This window comes from Zonotrichia leucophrys, chromosome 2 (assembly GCF_028769735.1).
Source record: "Zonotrichia leucophrys gambelii isolate GWCS_2022_RI chromosome 2, RI_Zleu_2.0, whole genome shotgun sequence".
In the NCBI taxonomy this organism is placed as follows: domain Eukaryota; kingdom Metazoa; phylum Chordata; class Aves; order Passeriformes; family Passerellidae; genus Zonotrichia; species Zonotrichia leucophrys.
In genome coordinates, this window is record NC_088171.1 from 932,069 (window position 1) to 954,461 (window position 22,393).

Genomic DNA, 22,393 nt, shown 5'->3' on the forward strand with positions numbered 1-22,393 from the left:
CCCGTCTCTCCCTAGGCGGGTTCCTGAGCCTGGGTCTCACATTACTCACACGCGTGTCCGTGTCCATGTGCGTGTGTAAGCAGGGGAGGAAGGAGCAGGAAAACCCAGGGTGCACACGGGCACGGGGCCGCTGTGTGCACTGCGTGTGCTGCGTGTGCCCGTGTCTGCAGCCCACGGGAGTCGGGTGAGTGCGATTGTGAGCGTGTCAGTGTTAGTGCGAGTGTGAGCGTGTCAGTGTGAGTGTGAGCCTTCATCCCAGCCTTCCCCCAGGGTGCAGCCAGCACGGTACTGCCAGCGCCCGTAGATGCTGGGGATGCTTAAATCAGTTTAATTGTTAATATGAGAAACCACTGCTCACTTTGACAATTTAAAAATCTTTGTTTAAACTTAAGAAAAATAAAACAAAGCACTACATAAGGAAAAAGTTGCAGCCCGTGGAACTGCCCCAGTGCATACCACGGGGCCAGTTCCAGATGGATGCTCAGATTTTTATATCCCCGGAGTTTCATCAGCCAGCCCTGGCCCTTCCCAAAGTCTGTCAGGCAGCTCTTCTTTGCCATTTATCGGTCAAGACTCCTCTCTCGTAACTGGATTGGAGGTCGGGTGTTGCCATGCCGCACCCCCTAAGCACCAAGCTTTTCCATTCCCACCTGCCCCATGCAAGGGACACACGTGCAGCCTTCCTTGTACCTGTCCTAGACAGCCCCGGGTGTCTGATGGCAACAATACGGGGGGGGAAAGGGAACTATGGGGACAACAGAGGACATCTAAACTGTGGAGTGTTTTGTCAAAGAGTGGCTTGAGGAGAGAGGACACAGCCGAATTAATTTGGTAAAATGTCCTAGCTAGGGCAGAGGCCTTTTGCAGGCAGGGTGTCTGTTGGGAATGTAGTTGACTAGAGAATGGAAAAGTACAAGACCGCGGTTAATTCCAAATCTTGCACCTGCAAGATAATGTGTCCTTAGGCCTGACGGAGCATGATAAAGAAATGGACAGCAAGGTGTGAGAAGTAGAGAATGTAGGCCCAAAGGAATGTGGATGAGTTAATGGTATAGTTTAACCATGAGATTGCTTGGCTTACGGAATATTCATAAGCTTATTATTTGCTGTATAAGTGTTTGATACTTTCTTTAATAAACTGGACCTGTGATGAACCAGCTGGTGTCCTGGTCTCCTTCTCTCGACATTAAACTACAACATAAAAATACATCACTAAAGCTTTTCTTAATATTCACACAATAGTTATCTTTTACTTGCCAGGGCAAATCATCTCATTATCCATCTACAGCAATCCCCCCTTTTCTATTTTATCAGCTATTTGGCTCAAGCAATTAACTTATTTTTAATAGTATCAGTTGATGTGAGCGAGGACAGTGGAAGAGGGTTCTAAGTAAAATGATTGGTAGAGTTTGTGAACAGAGGTCCAGTATGGCTTTTAGCCCCAGCTCCATGCCCTCAGGGTTGCTGCCTGCAGCAGGGTTACTCTGATCTTCTCGGTGCTGAGTACAGGGGCCAATCTGGTCTTGCCCTCTGGTTCTCACTCTACTTCAGTTTGAAGTGAATCATTTGAATGTTTCTCATTGTCCCTCCCCTTAACAAATACCTGTAATTTTCATAGCACAATTAAATTAAATGACTATTACAATTTAAATTTTTTGTTCAAAAATGTTACTTAAACAGTTATTTAAAGCACTTAGAATAGTTGCGAAGCTTTCACTTGTCTTTCACAAAGTACAGTACACATTTATAGGTTTTACCAAGTCTACAGCAAAATTAAGGCAGAAGGTGAGAATGTAAATAACAACAGTTGGAATGGGTTGGTTTGTGTCTCTGTTCCAAACTAAGCTGAACTGTACATATTGCAGAGAGGGAGCTGGGGCTCCTCTGGTCAGCAGAGCTCAGTAGTGACACACACACAGTGACACACACAAACACACAGCTCTGTTTCCTCAGGTCACACAGCAGCCAGAGGCACAGGCTGTGCATCCAGAGCCGTGTTTCTGGGTGTGCTCAGCCCGTGCCCGCACGTAGGGCTGTGTGCAGGACTGGTACACGCACACAGGGATTTGTTTACTGGTATGGAGCCTTGGCATGCAGAGGTACCTGTCAGCAGCACACACCTGCACACACCCACGGAGCTGTGCAGGCTCTGCTTGCACACGCTGCCACACGTGTGCCACGGAGACACTCACTGATGTACAGTCTCTGCTCATGCACACGTGCTCACACACACCAGATTTCCTTGGACAGAGAACTGTGTGCACTAACACAAGCATATAAATGTGTGCACGCTAATATGGGCTGTGTTACCAACACACACATATCTTACATAGGGCTGTGCTCACACTTGCAGAGCCTGTGCACACTCACAAGCACAGGGCTGTACCCAACACAGTCATACTTGAGAGGAAAATTGAACACACACGCACGTAATAATGCACACAACGCACCTACACCGTGGTACCTGTGTGTGCACTCAGAGCTGTGCACACTGGCACACGCAGCTATTGCTTGTGCAGACTCACACACCTTGGTACACGTGTAGCCATAGATACACACTGGCACATGCGTGTAAAGCACTCCCCAGGGCTCTTTTGAGGAGAGAGTAGTAGGATATCTACTGTTTGTTACCACCCTGCCACTTCGAGGGAGGATTTACCCTCCGTGCCTTTGGGGTGGGATCAGACAGTGTTGTTTTCAAGGAAAGGTTAAAGACAGACTGCATTGGACTGCCATCCCCCATCTCTCACCTTGGCAGCACACAAAAATTCCCATCAAACCAGTCTTTGAACTGCCCAAACAATTCAACACGGTCAGGCAGTGCATCAACCCCCCCACACAGGGAGAACAGCTCGGCTCTGATACTGCTGAGATGTCCCGCTGCCATCAGCATCCCTGTGCAAAGTCGCTGCAAGGCACTCGGAAAGTGCTTTCCTTGGAAGGCCCTGCAAGTTTGCAAAGGAGGGGATCCCAAAGGCACTAAGGAAAGTGCAATGTCAGCAGATGCTTCCCAACCCATCTCACAACATCCATCACAACTGGATCTGCACACAAAACTGACCAGCGATGTACAACATCTAAATATGTGATAGTGAACAAGAAATCTCTACAAATGCACTGCTCAAAGAGTAAATCAATAGGAAATAAAATGGTATTCTCTACCCCTTTCACACCTACACGGTTGTGTTTTGTTAAGGGATACCTCTTACCTTTTAACTAAAAAAGGGGTGCTTTGAGATGACTGCTAGTTTCCCCGACAGAACTTGTCTCCTTGATTACTTAGAAAGAGAGAGAAAGAAAGAAAAGGGAGAAAAAGAAAGTGCAGCTTTGCCTTCTTCTTGGAAAGCGAAAGCACCTCATCTTCTCGGAAGAGCAGCGGAAGCAGCTGCTGAGCCGCTGCCCTGGTGCTCTCGTGTTTTCGCGGCTCTGTGCCGATGTGACCGCGGCGGGTTCTGCAGCTCCGTGTCCCGGCCAGCCCTGCCGGGCACAGCTGCCCCTCCCCGGCCGTGCCGAGTCTCCACGGGCCGTGGCGGCTCCATTCCGACGGTCTGAGGCTGCCAGGAGCGCTGCTGGGCAGAGGGGGTTGCACCTGTCCCGCCTCTCCCCCGGCTCCGCCGTTCGGCCAGACCGGCTGCCCGCGGCTCTAACACTTGCCGCCGCTCGCACGGGCCCCGGACCTGCCCGCCGGCGGGTTTTGGTTTGGGTTTGGTTTTGCGTTTGGTTTTTAGCCGACCTGGAGCCAGCCGCAGCGCACCGCCGCGGGCAGACGCGCTCGGCCCGGGCTGGCCGCCGCTCCTTGCCCCGCTCCGCTCCCGCTCCGCGTTGGCTCAGCCCCGCCGTGCTGGGCTGTGGCTCTGCGCTGGACACGTCCCGCGGCACTGCCGCCAGGCTGGGCACCGCCGGCATCGGCAAGATGGCACAGCCGAGCCTGCCCGCTCCGCCGGCGGCTCCGCACCTGTGAATGTCTCGGTTTACGAAAGCGGCTGTCCCGTGGCCGGCAGCCCGCCCTGACAGAGCCGCGGCTCTGGGCTCCGCCGCCCGAAGCTCAAAGGCTCTCGGCGCCGGTGCTGCCGCGCCTCCGAACCGCCCCGGTCCATGCGGGCAGCCTTTGCTAGCGGCAGCCCTGGGCTCCGGTGCGTCCGAGGGCCGCAGCCCCGCTCCGTTGGCTCGGAGCTGCCGACAGGCACCGCGCCAGGGGCTCCTGGCTCGCTGCCGCCCGTGCCGTACGCGCCGTCCCCGGCCGGGAGCTCCGCGCATTCGGCGAAAGCCGCCGCTGGCCGCCCCTCCGCTACCCACGGCCCCCGCCGCCTCCGAGCGTCATTTTCCGCTAAATGGTGATTTCCTCCTGCCCCCAGCCGCCCGCGGCACGGGAAAGGTGCTTCGACTGCCCGTGCCGCCACGAGAGCCATTTTCTGCTGAGCGGTGATTTTCGCTATCACTTTAACACCGTGGATCTCTACTTGGCGAATTCCAGCTGCTCTCGAGCTTTTGAAAACTCCCTTAATGTTTCGCGTCCCGCCTGCCGGAGGCCCCTGCTTTTGTCTTTCGCGCATCCCGCCCGCGGCATTTCAGCCCTTCTCGCACACGCGTCCCGCCCGTTCCACAGTTGCTCCCTTCTTCTCATCCGCCTCCCGCCCTGTTTCCAACCGTCCATCCACTATCCTGAAGCTTCAACTGACCAGGATGGATCCGTGTATTACTAATGTGAATCCTATTATTAATGTAATCTGTGTATTACTAATGTGAAGCTCACATTCATATCCTGGGATTACAGGACCGTATTCTGGCCAGAATAAATATGAGGATCTTTTACTGTAAGCACACTCCCAAAACTACTTCACTCGCAGTTCAGGCATACACATACTCACAATCTTCTAGATCCTTCTTCTTTTCGTTATATAGTCCTTTGTAGTCCCAGGTTTACCTGCAATCACCGATGGTCCCAAGAGAAGTCGTCGGGTCTGGTAAAATCAGCAGCGGCACGATTCCTCTGAAATATCCCGGGCCAAAGGCGAAGAGGCTTTATATCCCGGATATATCAGCCCCCGTTGTGAGAGACAACTGCTCACTTTGACAATTTAAAAAGCTTTCTTAAAGCTTAACAAAAATACAACAAAGGACGACCTAAGGAAAAATTCACAGAGCGGAAAACTGCCCGTGTACATACCACGAGCCAGTTCTCCTCCAAGAGGGATGCTCAGTCTCTTATACCCCTGGAGTTTCATCAGCCAGCCCTGGCCCTTCCCAAAGTCTGTCAGTCAGCTCTTCTTTGCCATTTATCGGTCAAGTCTCCTCTCTTGTAACTGGGTTGGAGGTCGGGTGTTGCCATGCCGCACCCCCGAAGCACCAAGCTTTTCCATTCCCACCTGCCCCATGCAAGGGACACACGTGCAGCCTTCTTTGTACCTGTCTGTCCTGGGGTGACGTTATGATGCTTGTATATCCCCATTCATCTGTTCTGTGCCTTTAAGACCGGCACTGAAGAGTGGAAGTTTGTTTGGGTTTCTCTTATCGGGACACAGAGACAAGCAGTACACAGAGCTGTTTTTTTTTACTTCCAGCTTTGGGCTTGCTGCTTTTGCTTGCTCTCTTTTTCTGCTCTTGCTTCTGCTCTGCTTTCTGCCTCTGCTTATTAGCTAGTTTAGCTAAACAGTCCACATTGCTTCCTGGACTGTTTCTCCTCTCCTGTTTCTGGGACCATCTCGAACCTGCTCCGGACTGGGACCCGGGAACACCAAGGGTTCGGCTGCAGCGGCTGGCCCAGCGCCGGAGGGACTGAGAACAGAGCAACCACCCCCGAAAGAGACTTTCTGATTTTGTCATCTTTCTCAGAGCGGTGTCATCGGGTATTGTTCATTTTGTGTGCTGGGGGGTGCGGGGCCAGTCAAATAAACAGGTTCTTTCCACCTCTCTCCGAGGAATTTTTTCGAGAACCGGTTGGGGGGAGAGGCCGTGTGGGTTTCGCTTTCTGGAGGGGCCCTCCTTTGCAGATTCTTTAACAAATTTGCCCTAAACCAGTACACTGTCCTAGACAGCCCCGGCTGTCTGATGGCAACAATACAGGGGGGGAAAGGGAACCATGGGGAGAGCAGAGGATACCCAAACTACAGTAACATAGCTATACATCACTAAAGCTTTCCTTAATATTCACACCATAGTTATCTTTTACTTGCCAGGGCAAATCATCTCATTATCCATCTATAACAGATAATGATCTGTCAGGGGCTGGCAGCTTCGCTCCGGCCCGGCCCGGCCCCGATGGCGGTCGGAGCTGGGAGCGGAGCCCCTTCCCCAGGCCGCGCCCCGCGATCCTTGCCGAGGCCCGGCTCTGGGCGGAGCCGCTCCCGGCCAGCCGGGCTGGCTCCGGGCGCTTGGAAGGGATTGTGTCGGGGCGGCAGCTGCGGCCTGAGGGAGCCCGGGCTGATCCTGCGCTGCCTCCCTGCGCTGCCGGCCCCGGCCCGCTCGCCCGAAATGCCCCCGAGGCCCGGCTGCTCCGGCCACGAGGGCTCCGGCCTCCATCCCCGCAGCGCACGGCTCCGGCGCCTCTCCCGGTGCCTCCTGCCCTCTCAGCCCGCTCCAAAGCGCCCGCACAGCAGCAGCAGCAGCAGGAGGTAGCCCCAAAATGCTGCCACCCACAGCAATGAGCAGCTGGTGGCTCTCAAAGAATAAAGCAGGGATTTATTACAAGGCCTCCATGGATTCACCTTGGGCAGCACAAGAGCCCGGCCAGGGCTACACCCAAGATGGACCCAAAGTGGTCACAAAATGGACGAGTGCTCACACTTTATAAGTGTGGTCTCATGCTTTTATAAGTTCTGCTCCATTTGAATATTGGAGTTAATTGACCAATAACAGCTTTAGGTTATGAAGTCCCATCCTCCTTGTTTTTCCCTCTTCAATTCCCTGTTGTTTATACTTTTGGGCCTGGTCTTTGTATCATTGTATCCAGAGGGATGCAGTGTCATTGCCACAGCTCCTCCCTGCTCAGCCAGCCAAGGGCACGGGCAGGGGCCCGGCAGCCATCCCACCCTGTCAGTCACACACCCAGATCTGGGTTTGTTCTAAATAGAGCAAAAAATACGGGAAGACTTTCTCAGTGAAGGTGGCCTCCAACTGCAAGATCTGTGTAAGGTCCTTTGTGTTATAGAAGGTCACTCGGCCCATTTCATAGTCCAGGCAGACCCTGATTCTCTGGAGTTTTTCCCTGAGTGCCAGCACCTCAGGGGTCATGCAGACTGTTCTGTACTGGCTATTTGACTCCATTCGCAGCGCCCAGACCGTCTCAGATCTTTGCAGGTCAAGCGGCTCCTTCCTTGGCACGGACTCCAGTGCCACCCCCACGGCCCAGCCACCGTTTTCCTCAACCTCCACTTCCCAGTAATGCCTCCCAGATGTGAACCCCAGGGTGCCCAGGATGCTGCAGCTGCTCATAAACCTCTTGGGGCTGTCAGGGAGGTTCTGTATTCGAGCTCCTACCCAGACAGTATTGTGGTGCCTTGAGACGATCAGGCGAGGATGCGCCGTCTCTGGGTCCAGCGTCACCTGCTCTAAAGGGGACAGAAACATCAGTGTGTGCCTGCTGAGAACAGAACCAGCACCTCTCCTCCAGCCTGCACCACGGGGCTGGCTCCTGTCCTGGGAGCACCAGGGGCACTCCTGCAGCCCCCTCGGCTGCCATGGGACACGGGAGCCTCACTGTGCCCACGCTGGCAGCCGAGGGTGAAAAGATGCTCCCTGAGGCAGGACTGAGGCAGGCAGTGTCCCCACAGGCAGGGGACAGACACGATGGGCTTTGCTCAAGCTGCTCCCAGAGCTGCTGGGGAGTGCAGCCCGTGGGGAGCAGGGCATGCCGTGGCTGTGAGCAGGCAGTGCTGCAAGGCACGAGGGGCCAGGCCAGTCCCTGCTCCTGTGCCAAGGGCTCCCCCAGCTCGGAGCCTGCTCTGCCGAGCCAGCAGGCAGCCTCAAAGCTGCACAGCCCCAGCTGCCCATCCACCAGGGATGTTCTGCTGCCATCCCGTGGCCGTGCCACAGGGCCACACAGCTGTCACTGTGCGGTGTCACCAGCCCAGACCCTCTGCCCAACCCACTGCTCCGGGGACTGCAGGGGGGAAACTGAGGCACGACTCTGCTGGGCTCAAGTGCATCATCCCAAAAACGGAGAGTGTGGAGAGCGGCCTCAGCACAAATGGTGCCAGCCACAGCTCAGCCCAGCAATGCTGCATCATGGGGGCTCTGAGCACCTGCAGAAGCACTTCTGATCACACCTAAATGCCAGCTAAAATCAGCTACAGCCCCTCTGCTTAACTGGGCACAGCCTGACACAGCCTCCTGCTGTCCTGGCCCTGGCCTGGTGTCGCAGGACAGCATCCCTGGTGCTGCCTGGCACAGGGACAGACCTGGATTTGTACAGCAGGGCCAGTCAAAACAACAGCACTCAGCTCTAGACAGATGCTGGGTTTAGATGTGCTGTGAGCCCATCTCTGCACCAAGGACATGAGGACCCTCATCCTGGAAAGCTTTTCCCACTCAGTTGTGCTCAGCAGCTCCACAAACTTACCCCTTTCCCAGTCTATCTCGTGACACACGTTCACTGAAAGAAAGGAAGATGCATGAGAGTCTCTCCTGTGGCACCTGTCCTGCTCCCCAGCAGGGCAGCAAGCCAGATGTGGAGCCCCAGGCTCCAGCAAAGCCCATCCTGGGCAGGGTTCCCATCTGGAGCAGCCGTTTTGCTCCTGAGCCCCAGGCAGAGGCAGCAGGCAGTGAGGATTTCCCACTGCCAGCCAAGCCCAGGGGAAGCACAGCACAGAGCCAGCAGGGCTTTACCTCTGAATTGATCCAGCATGGCCAAGACTCGGTTGCTCCTCTCAGAGAGGCTCTGAACGCTCTTCTGCAGCTCTGGGGAGACTGAGATCGGGGCCATGGCTGCCTCACGGCTGAAGGGGAGCAGGGAGAGGAGCTCAGAGCCCAGCCACCAGCCAGGGCCAGCAGGGAAACAGGGAAATCCCTGCAGCCCCAGAGCCCAGGGCAGCTGTGTCCCTGCTATCAGCACATGAACCCCATCTTTAGGAGGGCTGCAGTGGCCTCTGGTCCCTGGTAACATCCCATGGAATGCCAAATCCCCAGCAGGGCAAACCACCTCCTTGGCAGCTCCTGCAGCGCTGCCAAAGCTCTGCCCAAAGGAGCTGAGCAGGAGGAGAGGGACAGCGAGCCTGTTTCATACCTGCTCAGGATTGTGCCAACATCCTGCAAGAGAGAAAACACAGGAGAGCTGTGGCACTGCCGAGGGCCAGGCAGCTGCAGTGGCTGCCCAGCTGTGTGAAGCAGCTTAAGGGGGCTGGGGCTGAGCCCACCCCTCATCCCAACCCTGCCTTCCCTCAGGGCCCTGACCCACAGCGGGCACAGCGCGGTGGCACAGCCCAGTGTCACAGTGTCACAGCACAGTGTCCCACCATGGCCCCAGCCTCCACGAGCATGCACAGGGTGCCAGCTGGGTGTCCCCAGCCCCAGCAGGGCTCACAGTGCCCAGGGGCTGATGCTGCCTCACCTTGAAAAACTCGACCGCCGGCTGCTCCCGCTTCTCCTGGATCTGCGCAATCACCGTGTCCAGCAGCGACTGCCTCTCCAAAACCCTGTGCGTGTATTCCTCGATCTTTTTGACCAGCTCATGGGACATCTGCACCAGCTGGTCCAGCAGCATCTCCTTCTGCTCCTCCAGGCACTGCTGCAGCTCCTCAAAGCTCTCAGCCACTCGCTGCAGCTCTGACCTCACTGTCACCTGCAAGGCACCGCACGGAGGCCCTGAGCCCAGCCAGGCTCCGGCTGCCCCCGCAGGGACACGGCTGCTGCAGAGAGGGGACAAGGATCACACACAACGGGACCAGAGGTTTGCAACAGGAGCAGCAGGAAGAACGGACACAGGGGGCAAGTCTGGATGTTGATGGGCCCAAGGAGGCCACATGAGATGGACAGAGGAAAGAACGTTGGCAGGGATTAGGAGATAAGGATATATGGGGAGAGGGAAAGGTGGGACATTGCTGGGGAGCCACATGGGTGAGCAGTGGGGGGCATGGAGAGGAACACACACCAGCAGGTCTTCACTGTTCCGGTCTCCTCTGGGATTCAATTTTTTCTTCTGTTCTTGTAGAAAAAGCAGGTTTCTTTGGAGGTTTTTCTGGAGAAGGGACTAAAAAATGGCATTTGTGTTAATTTTGGAGTGGCATTCACAGGAGGGAGATGATGTCACCAAACAACACCTGTGGGACAATCCCAATCTGGGGAGGCACTGTGGGTGACCCCTGAGTGTCTGGGAGTGAGTTTTTGAGATCAGTGACACCACCCCACTCTTCAGACTCAGGATGGGGAGTTCCTTATCTACAGGTCTTATGGCCAGAAACATATCTGGAATAATTTAATGGGGAAACCCTGCAGTTTGTGGGGTTTTGAAAGTTTTTCGAATTAAAAAAAAAAAAAAAACAACTCTCAACATTGGAAGTGTGATTTCTGGGAAGAGGTTTGCAGTTACAGTAGTAGGGACTCAGACACACCCCATAAATTTGCTGGAGTATTCACAAACTCCTCCTGCTCTGAGGCATCTCCTGCCTTGCAGTGAGCCCAGACCCCAGCCCACACTGTGGGGAGAAAGCCTGGCTGGGGACATGTGGGGCACAAGGGACCATGTGGGGACCCCGAGGGGTGAGCAGGGAGAGGGACCTGGGCTCCTGCGTGGGCTGGGGCCAGGCCAGGGCAGAAGCAGCAGCCCCAGCACGGTGGCTACAGCAGCCCAAGCTGGCAGCCAGACACGGAGCCCGGGCAGCCGCCGCCTGAGGCCGCAGCTCCGTGGCTGGCCGGGGACACGGCCCAAGCTGTGTGTGGAGGGGAAGCAGAGCCGTGCCCTGAGGGAAGCCCAGACCCTGCTCGGAGCAGCCCCAGCCGCGCACGGAGGGCACCCAGAGCCACAGCCAGAGGAGCTCGTGGGCAGAGCAGAGCCCAGGCTGTCCCTGAAGGGAGCCCCGATGTGTGCCCGGACAGGACACGGAGCTGTGCCCACAGGGGAGCCCAGGCTGTCCCTGAAGGGAGCCCCGATGTGTGCCCGGACAGGACACCCAGAGCTGTGCCCACAGGGGAGCCCAGGCTGTCCCTGAAGGGAGCCCCGATGTGTGCCCGGACAGGACACGGAGCTGTGCCACAGGGGAGCCCAGGCTGTCCCCGAGGGAGCCCAGCCCTGCTGCAGGGGATCCCCGCCTGTGGCCGAAGGGGAGCCTGAGCTGTGCCCCTCGGCCGCCCCAGCCCGGGCAGCCAAGGCCCCCAGCCCCTGCCCAAGCCCCCGGCCCCTCTCGCGCCGCCGCCCCGTACCTGCAGCTCCGGGGTGGCCTCTTCGGCGGGGCGGACACGGTGCCCGCGGTGCTCGGGCCCGTCCCGGCAGGGCGCGCAGAGCAGGGCGCCGCAGGGCTCGCAGAACAGCGCCAGGACCTTGCCGTGCTGGGGGCACCGCGGCCGCGCCGCCACCTCCTCCAGGGACCGGGCCAGCCCGGCCACGTTGCCCAGGAAGCGGTTGGGGTGCTGCGAGCCCGGCTCCAGCGGGGCGCGGCACTGCGGGCAGGCGGCGGGGCGCGGGGGGTCCCCCAGCACGGCCGCCAGGCACTGCCCGCAGAAGCTGTGCCCGCACGCCGTGACCACGGGCTGCTCGAACACATCCAGGCACAACGGGCAGGTGGTATCGGCCAACAGCTGCTCTCGCAGAGCCAGCACCTCCTCAGCCATGGCCGCGACGAAGTGGAATAGACGGGAAGGTGCCGAGGCGGGGCTGGGCCCGCGCCTGCCCCTCAGGGCACGGCCGGCACTGCACGGCAGGCGGGGCTTGCTCCGGGAGTAGTGCTGCCGGCGCCCGGTTTCAAGTTTCAGTTCCTCTAGTCATTGTAATATATCGTAGAAATAATTCATGCTATTAAAGAACCTACGTGTTAAGATTGTAAAATCCGAAACGCGTCTCTGACCACACGCGGCCCGAGAGCAGATGCCTATTCAGATTCCAAAGAATTCCCGGACACGCGGCTAAAATAACGATCGACGCTTTAGCGTAAGAATAGACGCTTCCAGGACGATGATCACCGGTATCTGAAAGCGATCTAAGAAACCGCCCAAGAGCCATCATCGCCCTGCCGATTACATCAATCAAGGTAGCCAGCGCCCCAGAATTACAGGTCTGAATACAGGGCTTCCCCGGAGCCCATCCACGCTGACTGTCCACCTGGAGACGGTCTTTGTCCAGCTCTGCACACTGAAAGAAACAGCGATGAATGTGAAGAGTAACAAAAGAAATTGGGACTCCCTCACCTCGGGCACAATGAACTGTGTAAAACCTCACGGCAAGAAGCGGTTCTCGTGAAGGAGTGGGGGGAATCCGATGCCATAGAGGTCGGATCCAGGTTCACCCTGAACCGAACCCGGGCTCGACGCTGCCTCTTTGGCTGTGGTGGTTTCGAAGTCCGTAATTGGGTCGTGCAGAAAGATTAATAAATCTTTTCGGACATTTTGATAATTTGGCTCACGATTGATCATTTATAACAGTCATCAATAAGCTGGAACGCGTCCAGCCTGGCTCAGCCATGGCGGCGGCTCAGAGCTGCCTGATGCTGGCCAGGGGGGCTGTTTACAGACGCGAACGAGATGGGCTGCTGTAGCTAAAGCCTGCCTTTTGCAACTTTCCCTAAAACCCTCTAATTATCCCTCTAATTTTGTAGATTCCCACACTGTCATGGGGAAATCTCATCTCCAGGCCCTGCACTGTGTCCTGGTGTGACTTTATGATGCTCGTATCCCTTTTTGCCTGTGTCACTCAGAAATAAATTTTGCACATTTAGGATTGGTTCTGAGAGCGAAGACAGGGTCATAAGAAGAAGCACAGAGTTTGTTTTCAGAAAACTGCGCCCTGTCCTCCTCTGCATTCCTGCTGCGCTTCAGTGTTGTCTGCAGCAGGGACAGGCAGTGGGACAAAGCTCTTCTTTGCTCTTAGTAACTTTTAGTAGCTGAGGCAGAGAAGATCTCTGGGCTGTGGGGTTTTCTTTTCCTTTTCCTTGGAGCTGTTTAAACCTGTTCTGCACTGAACAGCCCGAAGAGCACCGGCAGCTCCAACATTTGGCCCAGCAGACCAGGCCTGGGCCTGAGGGACCGATAAGAGATTAAGTGAGGCAAGCTACAGCTCACAAAGGGGACTTTCTGAGTTTGTCATCTCTTTTGGACCAGGAAGAGGTTTTTATGTTGAATATGGCTCATTTTTTGTGCTGATGAATACTTTGCCCCAAAACAATCATTTTTATGAACACGGAAATGTTTTTCTGAACCAGCTGCGGGAGGGGCCGCTTGAATTTGCTTTCCAGAGGAAAACCCTTGAAAGGTTTTTCTCCCAGAGTTGCCCTAAACCAGGACACCCTGCGATCCTTGCCGAGGCCCGGCTCTGGGCGGAGCCGCTCCCGGCCAGCCGGGCTGGCTCCGGGCGCTTGGAAGGGATTGTGTCGGGGCGGCAGCTGCGGCCTGAGGGAGCCCGGGCTGATCCTGCGCTGCCTCCCTGCGCTGCCGGCCCCGGCCCGCTCGCCCGAAATGCCCCCGAGGCCCGGCTGCTCCGGCCACGAGGGCTCCGGCCTCCATCCCCGCAGCGCACGGCTCCGGCGCCTCTCCCGGTGCCTCCTGCCCTCTCAGCCCGCTCCAAAGCGCCCGCACAGCAGCAGCAGCAGCAGCGCTGAGGGAAGCAGAGCCCCTCGAGCTGCCTGGTGCTTCTCGGCCTGCTGGGCCCACATTGGCCCTTCTGTGCTGCTGCCCTGGGCTCAGCGCCGGAGGCTGCTGGCTGCCCAAAACCAGACTCCGGATTCAGCCTTTGCTTCTGCTCCTCCTGCACCCTGCTGTGCTGCCAGCCGGGGCCCAAGGAGAGTTTGGGGGGCACCATCCAGCCCCTGACACGATAAGGCAGTGGAACAAATCCCTCTGCAGGCACTTACTGCCCTGCCATGGCCGTGCCCTGCTGAGTGTCCCTGCCACCCCACTGCCAGCTTCCCTGCCCCGGTGGCTCCCAGGCCCTGGGCCAGCGGCTGTGACAGGCCATGGCGGCGCTGCCAGCCCCTGCCCAGCGTCCCTGCAGCAGCCCGGGGTGACAGCCTGATGTCCCCACTCATCTGGAGCCCCTGGGTGGTGCCCGGGCCTACACTGCCATCTCACCCCCAGCTGGGGACAGCGGTGGCTCCTGCTCGTCCCCTGTTCCTGGAGCTGCTTTCTGGCTGCATCTGTGTCCAGTTCTGCCAGCAGCCCAGGCCAGACAAGGCTGGGGGGGTGTCACCCATGGCCCAAGCTGCAGGGACAGGAGCCGAGGAGTCCATGTCCCAGCAGGGGACAGCGCTGTCAATTGTCACCACCGTGACAGATTTCAGAGTCACTGCCACCTGCGCTCAGGGCCACGCTGGCCGTGTTGGCCCACTGGCACAGGAGCTGTCTCTGCAGAGGCATTGGTGACATTTGGGCTGCTCAAGGTCACCGGGATGTTGTTCAATCCCAGCAGGGTCCAGTGGCCGAGGCTGTTAGAGCCGTGTGTGGCGGGCGAGGAGCAGCACGAGGGGCAGGAGCTGCTGTGTGGGGCCAGTGACACAGAGCAGGGCACGGGCACTGCCAGCCTGGCCACACCAAGGCCCTGCCACTGGGGGCACAGCCAGGCCAGAACAGGAACCTCAGCTGCTTCATTGCCAATAAAAAGCTGAATTCATCCATTCTTAGGAAGAAAAAAGGACTCTGCCAGGTCTCTGTCAGTGCCAGTGTGACGGACACGAGCCACAGAGAACCAGAATCAGTTCTGCTTTTCATTGCCTCCTTGCCCATACCTGCACCCAATCCTGGTGAGGGGGATGCAGGGAGGCTGCTGAGGGACACAGGGCTGCAGCCAGGCCCTCCTGTCCTGCCCCCACACCTCCCTGCCAGGACATCAGCCCCAGCACAGCACTTTTCATGGAATCCCAGAATGGTTTGGCTGGCAAGGGACCTCCAAGCTCATCTTGTTCCACCTCCCTGCAAGGGCAGGAACACCTTCCACTGTCCCAGGCTGCTCAAAGCCTCATCCAGCCTGGCCAACTTCCAGAGGTGGAAGTGTCAGCTCCTGTCAGACAGCAGGCCCTGACCTGAAACCCCAAACTTCTTCCAGGGAGCTGCAGCACCAGCCCAGCAGTGGGAAGGCAGGAACCCGGGCAGGAGCCTGTGGATGTGACAGCCTGGTCAGAGAGAGAGAAAGCTAGATAAGCTTTCCCATGACTTTGTCTGGCAATATTAGGGAGGCAGAGAGAAAGAATGATAATCCAAAGGTAAACTATCCGCAGGTGCTGTTTCTAACAAGTTGTTTTTCTCATAAAGATATTTTCTGAAGGGTGTCTTCTTACTTAGCCAGTCATGTAAAATGAGTTGATTAAATGAGCAATCAGGTCCAACTGTAGCAGACAGTTTATAATAGATGGGGTTTAATAAATGCAGGGCTTTTGGCCTCTCAGCCTCCTGACCTGGAGTCTGTGTCATCCCTGACCATCGGGGACAGGAGCCTGCCCAGGCATTCCCAAAATGCTGCCACCCACAGCAATGAGCAGCTGGTGGCTCTCAAAGAATAAAGCAGGGATTTATTACAAGGCCTCCATGGATTCACCTTGGGCAGCACAAGAGCCCGGCCAGGGCTACACCCAAGATGGACCCAAAGTGGTCACAAAATGGATGAGCGCTCACACTTTATAAGTGTGGTCTCATGCTTTAGAAGTTGTGCTCTATAGGTGGCCATTGAGTCATAGTAAAATATATGTATTGTATAGGTGGCCTTGCCCCAGTCACTCCCAGTTGTATTTGATGGGCTGCAGCTGTGATGTCCTTCAGTGGGCTGCAGCTGTGAGCAATGAAGATAACTGGGATAAAAAGGGGCTGGGCTGGCCAGGCAGGGAGAGCCTTGCTGGAGCCCTGAGGAAGAAGGAACAATCTGCAGGAGAAGGAGTCTGTGCTGTGAAGAGAGGCCCTTAGGAAAACCCTGAGAAGGTATGGGACCTTGAAATAAGATAACAATATATTCTGCATCATAAAAGTGGTCTTTTTGGGAGTTGGTGTTAATTAAGCAATTGCAGCTTTAGGTATGGAAGCTGCATGCTGCTTGGTTTTCCCTCTTTGATTCACTATTTGTACTTTTTGGTCTTAGGCCTTGTATCCTTGGTCTCAAGCTACAAAAGGATTGTTTTGTCTACCTACCCTGTGAAGAGAATTTGCAAACTCTTTACAAGAAGTTTAAAGCTACGCACCAAAGCAGCACAGAATCCAAAGAATATGGAACCTAATATTCAAGGCATTGTTATCAGCTTGGGGCTCCAGCCTGGCCTCCAGAGTGCAGGGTGGCTGCATCCTCCAGCCCTGCAGTGCTGCCAAAGGCTGGCATGGACAATCAGAGCCTCTTCCCTCCTCCCTCCCGATTATTGTGTGGCCTCAGTGCCCACAGGGAGAGGTAGGACACCATCCCCATGGCCCCTAGGCAGGACAGCAGCAGGCAGACAGCCCCAGGCAGGACAGCACTTCTTTAATGCTCCAAAGGACTTGGCGGGAGGAGATGCAGAAAATTGCAGAGAGGGTCCAGGGCAGGCAGAGCTGCAGGGAGGCTGCAGAGTGATGCCGTGTCATTGCCACAGCTCCTCCCTGCTCAGCCAGCCAAGGGCACGGGCAGGCCCTGTAAGAATCCGTGTCTGGACGGGCTGTTTGGGTGCATTCCAGCCAGCCATGGACCCCAGCCCACTCCATCTCACACGGATGAAAGCAAAAGACCAGAAGCGCTCTTCTCCATGCAGAGACCAACGTGGCACGTTTATTTCCAAGGTGGGAGAGAGACTGTTGCCTCATGCTGGGAGACTTTTAACCCGGGGAACTGAGGCAGAGGACGAGGAGCACAGCCCATGGGACACCAGTGAGGAGGGGTAAACCAGGGCAGAGTACTGGGGAGGGTACTGGGGAGAGGGGTGGGTGAAGGAAATCATGTGGTAGGAGAGGGGAACAACAAACCATGTGATACAACATAAACTATTCAGTGCAGTATAAAGACTATTCAGTGCTAATCTCCATTCACCCAGTGTGAAAGAACAATCAACAATTTAGGGCAATGCAACAGGGGCCCGGCAGCCATCCCACCCTGTCAGTGACACACCCGGATGCGGGTTACTGCTGAGGAGACTGAAAAATACGGGAACACTTTCTCAGTGAAGGTGGCCTTAAACTCGGAGATCTGCGTCATATCCTTTGCATTGTAGAAGGTCACTTGGCCCATTTCATAGTCCAGGCAGACCCTGATTCTCCGGAGATTTTCCTTGAGTTCCAGCAACTCGGAGGACATAGAGAGTGCGCAGTAGTGGCCCCAGTGCTGTTGCAGCACCCAGACCTTTTCAGAGCTGCCATGGCAGATTGGCTCCTTCCTGGGCACGGACTCCAGGGCCACCCCCACGGCCCACCAGCCCTTTTCCCCGACCTGCACCTCCCAGTAATGCCTCCCAGATGTGAACCCCTGGGAGCACAGGACGCTGTAGCTGCCTTTGAACCTCTTGGCTTTGTCAGGGAGGTTTTGTTCTTCATTTCCGAACTGGAGCATTTTGCGTTTCTTTGAGAGGATCAGGCGAGGATGTGCCGTGTCTGGGTCCAGCGTCACCTGCTCTAAAGGGGGACAGAAACATCAGTGCGTGCCTGCTGAGAACAGAACCAGCACCTCTCCTCCAGCCTGCACCACGGGGCTGCCTCCTGTCCTGGGAGCACCAGGGGCACTCCTGCAGCCCCCTCGGCCGGCATGGGACACGGGAGCCTCACTGTGCCCACGCTGGCAGCCGAGGGTGAAAAGATGCTCCCTGAGGCAGGACTGAGGCAGGCAGTGTCCCCACAGGCAGGGGACAGACACGATGGGCTTTGCTCAAGCTGCTCCCAGAGCTGCTGGGGAGTGCAGCCCGTGGGGAGCAGGGCATGCCGTGGCTGTGAGCAGGCAGTGCTGCAAGGCACGAGGGGCCAGGCCAGTCCCTGCTCCTGTGCCAAGGGCTCCCCCAGCTCGGAGCCTGCTCTGCCGAGCCAGCAGGCAGCCTCAAAGCTGCACAGCCCCAGCTGCCCATCCACCAGGGATGTTCTGCTGCCATCCCGTGGCCGTGCCACAGGGCCACACAGCTGTCACTGTGCGGTGTCACCAGCCCAGACCCTCTGCCCAACCCACTGCTCCGGGGACTGCAGGGGGGAAACTGAGGCACGACTCTGCTGGGCTCAAGGGCATCATCCCAAAAACGGAGAGTGTGGAGAGCGGCCTCAGCACAAATGGTGCCAGCCACAGCTCAGCCCAGCAATGCTGCATCATGAGGGCTCTGAGCACCTGCAGAAGCACTTCTGATCACACCTAAATGCCAGCTAAAATCAGCTACAGCCCCTCTGCTTAACTGGGCACGGCCTCCTGCTGTCCTGGCCCTGGCCTGGCATCGCAGGACAGCATCCCTGGTGCTGCCTGGCACAGGGACAGACCTGGAGTTTTACAGCAGGCCCAGTCAAAACAACAGCACTCAGCTCTAGAGAGATGCTGGGTTTAGATGTGCTGTGAGCCCATCTCTGCACCAAGGACATGAGGACCCTCATCCTGGAAAGCTTTTCCCACTCAGTTGTGCTCAGCAGCTCCACAAACTTACCCCTTTCCCAGTCTATCTCACTCCGCAGGTTCACTGGAAGAAAGAAAGGAAGATGCATGAGAGTCTCTCCTGTGGCACCTGTCCTGCTCCCCAGCAGGGCAGCAAGCCAGATGTGGAGCCCCAGGCTCCAGCAAAGCCCATCCTGGGCAGGGTTCCCATCTGGAGCAGCCGTTTTGCTCCTGAGCCCCAGGCAGAGGCAGCAGGCAGTGAGGATTTCCCACTGCCAGCCAAGCCCAGGGGAAGCACAGCACAGAGCCAGCAGGGCTTTACCTCTGAATTGATGCACCATGGCCATGAGTTGTTGGCTTTTCTGAATGCTCCTCTGCAGCTCTGGGGAAACTGGGTCTGGGATCGGGGCCTTGGCTGCCTCACAGCTGAAGGGGAGCAGGGAGAGGAGCTCAGAGCCCAGCCACCAGCCAGGGCCAGCAGGGAAACAGGGAAATCCCTGCAGCCCCACAGCCCAGGGCAGCTGTGTCCCTGCTATCAGCACATGAACCCCATCTTTAGGAGGGCTGCAGTGGCCTCTGGTCCCTGGTAACATCCCATGGAATGCCAAATCCCCAGCGGGGCAAACCACCTCCTTGGCAGCTCCTGCAGCGCTGCCAAAGCTCTGCCCAAAGGAGCTGAGCAGGAGGAGAGGGACAGCGAGCCTGTTTCATACCTGCTCAGGATTGCGCCAACATCCTGCAAGAGAGAAAACACAGGAGAGCTGTGGCACTGCCGAGGGCCAGGCAGCTGCAGTGGCTGCCCAGCTGTGTGAAGCAGCTTAAGGGGGCTGGGGCTGAGCCCACCCCTCATCCCAACCCTGCCTTCCCTCAGGGCCCTGACCCACAGCGGCACGGCGGGTCACAGCCAGTGTCACAGCCAGTGTCACGCCATGTCACAGTGTCACAGCACAGTGTCCCACCATGGCCCCAGCCTCCACCAGCATGCACAGGGTGCCAGCTGGGTGTCCCCAGCCCCAGCAGGGCTCACAGTGCCCAGGGGCTGATGCTGCCTCACCTTGAGGAACTCGACCGCCGGCTGCTCCTCCTTCTCCTGGATCTGCGCAATCACCGTGTCCAGCAGCGACTGCCTCTCCAAAACCCTGTGCGTGTATTCCTCGCTCTTACTGTCCAGCTCCTGGGACATCTGCTCCAGCTGGGCCAGCAGGGTCTCCTTCTGCTCCTCCAGGCACTGCTGCAGCTCCTCAAAGCTCTCAGCCACTCGCTGCAGCTCCGACCTCACTGTCACCTGCAAGGCACCGCACGGAGGCCCTGAGCCCAGCCAGGCTCCGGCTGCCCCCGCAGGGACACGGCTGCTGCAGAGAGGGGACAAGGATCACACACAACGGGACCAGAGGTTTGCAACAGAACAGCAGGAAGAACGGACACAGGGGGGCAAGTCTGGATGTTGATGGGCCCAAGGAGGCCACATGAGATGGACAGAGGAAAGAACGTTGGCAGGGATTAGGAGATAAGGATATATGGGGAGAGGGAAAGGTGGGACATTGCTGGGGAGCCACATGGGTGAGCAGTGGGGGGCATGGAGAGGAACACACACCTGCAGGTCTTCACTTTTCTGGTCTCCCCTGTGATTCAATTTTTTCTTCTGTTCTTGTAAAGAAAGCAGGTTTCTCCGGAGTTTCTTCTGGAGAAGGGATTAAAAAATGGCATTTGTGTTAATTTTGGAGTGGCATTCACAGGAGGGAGATGATGTCACCAAACAACACCTGTGGGACAATCCCAATCTGGGGAGGCACTGTGGGTGACCCTGAGTGTCTGGGAGTGAGTTTTTGAGATCAGTGACACCACCTCCACTCTTCAGACTCAGGTGGGGAGTTCCTTATCTACAGGTCTTATGGCCAGAAACATTTCTGGAATAATTAATGGGAAACCTGCATTTGTGGGGTTGAAAGTTTTTCGAATAAAAAAAAAAAAAAAAAACTCTCAACATTGGAAGTGTGATTTCTGGGAAGAGGTTTGCAGTGCCAGTAGAAGGGACTCAGACACACCCCATAAATTTGCTGGAGTATTCACAAACTCCTCCTGCTCTGAGGCATCTCCTGCCTTGCAGTGAGCCCAGACCCCAGCCCACACTGTGGGGAGAAAGCCTGGCTGGGGACATGTGGGGCACAAGGGACCATGTGGGGACCCCGAGGGGTGAGCAGGGAGAGGGACCTGGGCTCTTGCGTGGGTTGGGGCCAGGCCATGGCAGAAGCAGCAGCCCCAGCACGGTGGCTACAGCAGCCCAAGCTGGCAGCCAGACACGGAGCCCGGGCAGCCGCCGCCTGAGGCCGCAGCTCCGTGGCTGGCCGGGGACACGGCCCAAGCTGTGTGTGGAGGGGAAGCAGAGCCGTGCCCTGAGGGAAGCCCAGACCCTGCTCGGAGCAGCCCCAGCCGCGCACGGAGGGCACCCAGAGCCACAGCCAGAGGAGCTCGTGGGCAGAGCAGAGCCCAGGCTGTCCCTGAAGGGAGCCGCGATGTGTGCCCGGACAGGACACGGAGCTGTGCCCACAGGGGAGCCCAGGCTGTCCCCGAGGGAGCCCCGATGTGTGCCCGGACAGGACACGGAGCTGTGCCCACAGGGGAGCCCAGGCTGTCCCCGAGGGAGCCCCGATGTGTCCCCGGACAGGACACGGAGCTGTGCCCACAGGGGAGCCCAGGCTGTCCCCGAGGGAGCCCCGATGTGTGCCCGGACAGGACACGGAGCTGTGCCCACAGGGGAGCCCAGGCTGTCCCCGAGGGAGCCCAGCCCCTGCTGCAGGGGATCCCCGCCTGTGGCCGGAGGGGAGCCTGAGCTGTGCCCCTCGGCCGCCCCAGCCCGGGCAGCCAAGGCCCCCAGCCCCTGCCCAAGCCCCCGGCCCCTCTCGCGCCGCCGCCCCGTACCTTCAGCTCCCGGGTGGCCTCTTCGGCGGGGCGGACACGGTGCCCGCGGTGCTCGGGCCCGTCCCGGCAGGGCGCGCAGAGCAGGGCGCCGCAGGGCTCGCAGAACAGCGCCAGGGCCTTGCCGTGCTGGGGGCACCGCGGCCGCGCCGCCACCTCCTCCAGGGACCGGGCCAGCCCGGCCACGTTGCCCAGGGAGCGGTTGGGGCGCTGCGAGCCCGGCTCCAGCGGGGCGCGGCACTGCGGGCAGGCGGCGGGGCGCGGGGGGTCCCCCAGCACGGCCGCCAGGCACTGCCCGCAGAAGCTGTGCCCGCACGCCGTGAGCACGGGCTGCTCGAACACATCCAGGCACAACGGGCAGGTGGTATCGGCCAACAGCTGCTCTCGCAGAGCCAGCAGCTCCTCAGCCATGGCCGCGACGAAGTGGAATAGACGGGAAGGTGCCGAGGCGGGGCTGGGCCCGCGCCTTCCCCTCAGGGCACGGCCGGCACTGCACGGCAGGCGGGGCTTGCTCCGGGAGTAGTGCTGCCGGCGCCCGGTTTCAAGTTTCAGTTCCTCTAGTCATTGTAATATACCGTAGAAATAATTCATGCTAATAAAGAATGTATGTGATAAGACTGTAAAATCCGAAACGCGTCTCTGACCACACGCGGCTCGAGAGCAGATGCCTATTCAGATTCCAAAGAATTCCCGGACACACGGCTAAAATAACGACCGACGCTTTCGCGTAAGAATAGACGCTTCCAGGACGATGATCACCGGTATCTGAGAGCGATCTAAGAAACCGCCCAAGAGCCATCATCGCCCTGCCGATTACATCAATCAAGGTAGCCAGCG

General features: G+C 57.6%; 2 protein-coding genes across 2 annotated transcripts; both read right to left on the reverse strand.

The window, feature by feature from the left end:
• Window positions 1-6,522: 6,522 nt before the first annotated feature.
• Window positions 6,523-11,783, reverse strand: LOC135443498 (E3 ubiquitin-protein ligase TRIM7-like). The gene is made up of 7 exons (XM_064703739.1): window positions 11,353-11,783; window positions 10,085-10,183; window positions 9,545-9,775; window positions 9,221-9,243; window positions 8,824-8,933; window positions 8,558-8,590; window positions 6,523-7,547 (listed from the first exon to the last, which is right to left on the reverse strand). Exons 1-7 carry the CDS (start codon window positions 11,758-11,760, stop codon window positions 7,033-7,035), a joined length of 1,419 nt encoding a protein of 472 aa, XP_064559809.1. The 5' UTR covers window positions 11,761-11,783; the 3' UTR covers window positions 6,523-7,032.
• Window positions 11,784-16,826: 5,043 nt separating this feature from the next.
• LOC135443505 (E3 ubiquitin-protein ligase TRIM7-like) lies at window positions 16,827-22,013 on the reverse strand. The gene is made up of 7 exons (XM_064703746.1): window positions 21,560-22,013; window positions 20,235-20,321; window positions 19,695-19,925; window positions 19,354-19,376; window positions 18,963-19,066; window positions 18,693-18,725; window positions 16,827-17,691 (listed from the first exon to the last, which is right to left on the reverse strand). The coding sequence occupies exons 1-7, from the start codon at window positions 21,965-21,967 to the stop codon at window positions 17,180-17,182; spliced, it is 1,398 nt and encodes a 465-aa protein (XP_064559816.1). The 5' UTR covers window positions 21,968-22,013; the 3' UTR covers window positions 16,827-17,179.
• Window positions 22,014-22,393: the final 380 nt, after the last annotated feature.

Bases quoted from the DNA above. Each gene is read 5' to 3' on its own strand.
- LOC135443505 (XM_064703746.1), bottom strand. From the start codon at position 21,967: ATGGCTGAGGAGCTGCTGGCTCTGCGAGAGCAGCTGTTGGCCGATACC. The intron at 19,926-20,234 runs GTGTGTGTTCCT...GGTGCCTTGCAG, and splicing joins AGAAAAGTGAAGACCTGCAG to GTGACAGTGAGGTCGGAGCT. The intron at 19,377-19,694 runs GTGAGGCAGCAT...TCTCTCTTGCAG, and splicing joins CGGCGGTCGAGTTCCTCAAG to GATGTTGGCGCAATCCTGAG.
- LOC135443498 (XM_064703739.1), bottom strand. From the start codon at position 11,760: ATGGCTGAGGAGGTGCTGGCTCTGCGAGAGCAGCTGTTGGCCGATACC. The intron at 10,184-11,352 runs GTACGGGGCGGC...GCCATTTTTTAG, and splicing joins AGGCCACCCCGGAGCTGCAG to TCCCTTCTCCAGAAAAACCT. The intron at 7,548-8,557 runs GTAAGTTTGTGG...TGTCCCCTTTAG, and splicing joins CGAGATAGACTGGGAAAGGG to AGCAGGTGACGCTGGACCCA.